This window comes from Alexandromys fortis, unplaced genomic scaffold (genome assembly GCF_014885135.2).
Source record: "Alexandromys fortis isolate MF-2015 unplaced genomic scaffold, M_Fortis_MF-2015_v1.1 scaffold_65, whole genome shotgun sequence".
Taxonomy (NCBI): Eukaryota; Metazoa; Chordata; class Mammalia; order Rodentia; family Cricetidae; genus Alexandromys; species Alexandromys fortis.
In genome coordinates, this window is record NW_026067986.1 from 7,148,358 (window position 1) to 7,152,026 (window position 3,669).

General features: G+C 47.1%; 1 protein-coding gene across 4 annotated transcripts in view; it reads right to left on the reverse strand.

Moving 5' to 3' along the window:
- Positions 1-1,121: 1,121 nt before the first annotated feature.
- Myo1b (myosin IB) overlaps positions 1,122-3,669 on the reverse strand; it is a 146,084-nt gene continuing 143,536 nt past the window's right edge. For all 4 annotated transcript variants that reach the window (XM_050159364.1, XM_050159366.1, XM_050159365.1 and 1 more), the window contains 2 exons: positions 3,142-3,269; positions 1,122-2,368 (listed from right to left, as the gene is read on the reverse strand). In XM_050159364.1, coding sequence (XP_050015321.1) covers positions 2,245-2,368; positions 3,142-3,269 — 252 coding nt within the window. In that variant the 3' untranslated portion in view covers positions 1,122-2,244. The remainder of the gene's footprint in view (positions 2,369-3,141; positions 3,270-3,669) is intronic.

Sequence of the window (3,669 nt, forward strand, 5' to 3'; positions counted from 1 at the left end):
TCAAGAGCAAGAGTTCAACGCTCTAATTAAAAAATCTCCGGCCGGGCGGTGGTGGAGCACGCCTTTAATCCCAGCACTCTGGGAGGCAGAGACAGGCAGATCTCTGTGAGTACGAGACCAGCCTGGTCTACAAGAGCTAGTTCCAGGACAGGCTCCAAAAGCTACAGAGAAACCCTGTCTCGAAAAAAAAAAAAAAAAATCTCTGAATATGACTTCCACAATCCACTTTCAATGTTCCTTAAATTCAGGTTTTTACGGACTCCCCACCTTCACACAGAAGGAAGCAAGACTTCCCTATCAGACAGAGGCCCAGTTCACATAGCAAGTTCTGCGACAAAAAGCAGATATTGTCAACACTATCCATATAAGGTACCACGACAAACAATCTCTAAATCTGGCGTGTGGTGGGAAAAGTTACCAAGTGGATTCATACTATGGGCCCTTTGTGCTGAGTTCCACTTAAGAAGTGATTCCTAGCCAGAGGAGACATCACGGGATGCCTCACGCCAAGGGAGGTGCCGCTGTGAGAAGAACTTGCTCTCTGTGGCATCTTGCTAGAAGAAAAAGGCAGGAACAACGTGTCCACGGACACGCGAGCTTTTGACAGAACTACACCGCCTTTCCTGTGAAGCCAACACGTCACGGACTGCGAGAGCCACTGAAGGGGTAACCTCGAGAGGCAGACATGGAGCAGACAGGCAGCGAGTGAATGAATGAAGTTCATGACCCTTCACCCCGAGCAGTGCCCTGAGTGTCCTAAGTGTGGTTAGTAACTGTACACATATGCGGTTGTAAACATCAGTGAGCACCCCGCTCCCCTACAGCAGGAACTATCAACTCAGCACCTCAGGAACGGAAAACAATACATCTCTTCCACCTACGCCAATAAACACAGAGACGCCCGACAATTTCTTTATCAGAATTTTTTTTTTAAAGTACAAAAATCAAAAGAAAATCCCCGGAGAATATTCTCATTGGCTGATACTGATACAAAATGATTCGTGAAAGTCGTCAACACGGAGACCGTACAATGTCCGGACGGAAAACTTTTTCTGTGGCACGTCAGACACGTCACATATGAAAATAGCTTGAGATACAAAACTAGAGCTGTGATTCCAGCACATTGCACCAAATTTAGAGCGGTTTTATTATTTAACATAATCCCGATGTATATACAGTGTCCTCCCAAATAAGAAACAGTTTGATTCCAGAATTTCAAATGTGGTTTCCAAAGTGAATTCTTACTGTCAATTTTAAAGAACAACAACAAAAAGAAGCCCTGAAAACTAATTCTAATTTTGATCTCTGACTAAAATACACACCCTGAACCTCTCTCATACAAAAAAAAAAATGTATATTATAAATAAAACTTCCAAAGGCCATCCTGGATGCTTTATTGCACATCGAAGAGAAGGTCTGCCGCTGTGAACGGCTCTCAGGCTTTTCTTACGCTGCAGACTCCGTGGAAGCACCGTGGGCTTCTCGAGTCCCATCCCGTGCTTCCTCGGAACCGTAGCGAGGAAGCGTTTCGCTTCAGTCACCGTCCCTCAACTCAGAGTAACTTCTGCTTTCTGAACAAATAAATGTGCACGTCTAAATGTCAGTTTTCTCTTTTTTTCTAATAGATAACAAAACATAGAGGAATTTCACCCAATCGTCCGTCTCTAATCCCCCCGGGGTCGCTAGCTTCTCTTCTGCTGTTACAGCGCGCTACAGAGTTCCCCGCTAATGCCATCATGGCTAGCGTTATCCTTTGGCCTCAATTTCTTCTACCTCCTTAGCTATTGTTTCTCCAGCACAAATCAGCCAGAAGGCAACAGTTTTACAAATAAAAATGCTCCAAATTAAGTTTCAGCACAGTGCCCAGCAAAAAGTAGGCGTTCAATAAATATCTGATAAATGAATGTAAGCCCCCCCCCTCACACTTACATGTGCTAATGATTTACGGGTAACACGTGGGTTTACAGGACACAAGTCTCGAACGTTAACCGAAGAGAAAACACGTAGGGCGTGGAAGCGGACACTGTCAGTTTCTAAAATCCTTCCCAGGAGAGACTGTGGACTTAAGGATTAACTATTCCAATAATTAAAACAGATTAGTCAAATACTTTTAATTTTGCCAAAGGACTCTAACAGCTTGCCTTTGGCAACCCCCAAACATACAGCGAGCCCCCAAATAAAACAAAATCAAATTGCACTATTACGGAGAGAGACAAGTCCATGGAGGGCAGAGGCGTCCCTCGCTCAAGGGACGGCGACTTCCAGGAGCCGATTGTTCTTCCGCTTGCAGGTCGGCACGCTCCCGTTTTTCTGGGCGCCTTGGATAAACTTCACACACACTTTGTCCTGTCTGAACTGCACCAGGAACCTAGGAGAAGAGAACCAAACACACTCAGGTGCACACACAAAGCAGGTGAGGGTGCGGTAAACCCCAGCTTCCCTTTTTGAAAGGGCCATGACCACGGGAGGCACTCTCGACCCGCCTCCATTGCAGGCCAAACCCACTGCAGGCCACGCCCCACTACAGGCCACGCCCCACTACAGGCCACGCCCGCGTCCCTCATCTACCAACCCCAAGGAAAGGAAGTTCCTGTATTCCAGCAGGGTGAGCTGAGACAGCCCGACTGCTTTGTGTTTCAGTGGGGTCCATCGCATTAACAGGCTGCAGCCCCACCTTGTCCCTGGAGAGAAGGTCGATTACTAGAACTCAAGGCTCACCAATTATGCTAAACTGACTGACCAGCAAACCCTAGGGAACGGCCTGCCTTCCTGGCACTCTAAGGATTACCAGTAGGAGCCACCTCTCCAGCACTCATTCATGGTGATATAAATTAATAGAAATGGGTTAATTTAAGATGTAAGAGCTAGCTAGAAATATGCCTGAGCCATTGGCCAAACAGCGTTGAAATTAATATAGTTTTTGTGTGATTCCTCAGGTCAGGGCAGCTGGAAGATGAGCGAGCAATCTTAGTTTACACATACATGATCTGTCTCGCTACTTAAGGAGATGGGTTTGATCGGCCACAAATACTGGACACACACTGCTACCTAAAACAGCTGGGTTCGTGGATGAAACTGGAGAATCAAACCCAACAGTAAAAACAGAAAGTGAAGAATGTACTGCATAATATGTGGACATACTCATCCGAGATCTCAATATTGAGCTTCTGGTTGGTCTGGCTGAGGGTCGTACGATACAGCTTGGTGGCCATCTCAATCAGGTGGTCACTGCTGAAGAGGAAGTCCCCTTTGCTAGCTGCTTCTGAGCCCTGCAAAGACAAGTCATGAGTCAGAGAGAGGAGGGAAAGGCTCCCGGGTTTGAGGGGAACCTCTGATGCTCGGGCGCATCCTCCAGATGAGTGTCAAGGACAAGACTAGAAACCTCAGTTTGGTCATGGACCAGAGCAGCAATCTGTAGGCCCCTGGAGAAGAAGCCACAAGAGTCATTTGTGGTGGGTTTGCATAATCAAGCTTTACGGGCAACAACCCAACTTACAACTCATGCTCAAAGCGCCCTTCAAAAACCTTTCAGTGATTTGGTTTTAAAAAGCAACACAGGGCCGGGCGGTGGTGGCGCACGCCTTTAATCCCAGCACTCAGGAGGCAGAGGCAGGCAGATCTCTGTGAGTTCGAGGCCAGCCTGGTCTACAAGAGCTAGTTCCAGGACAG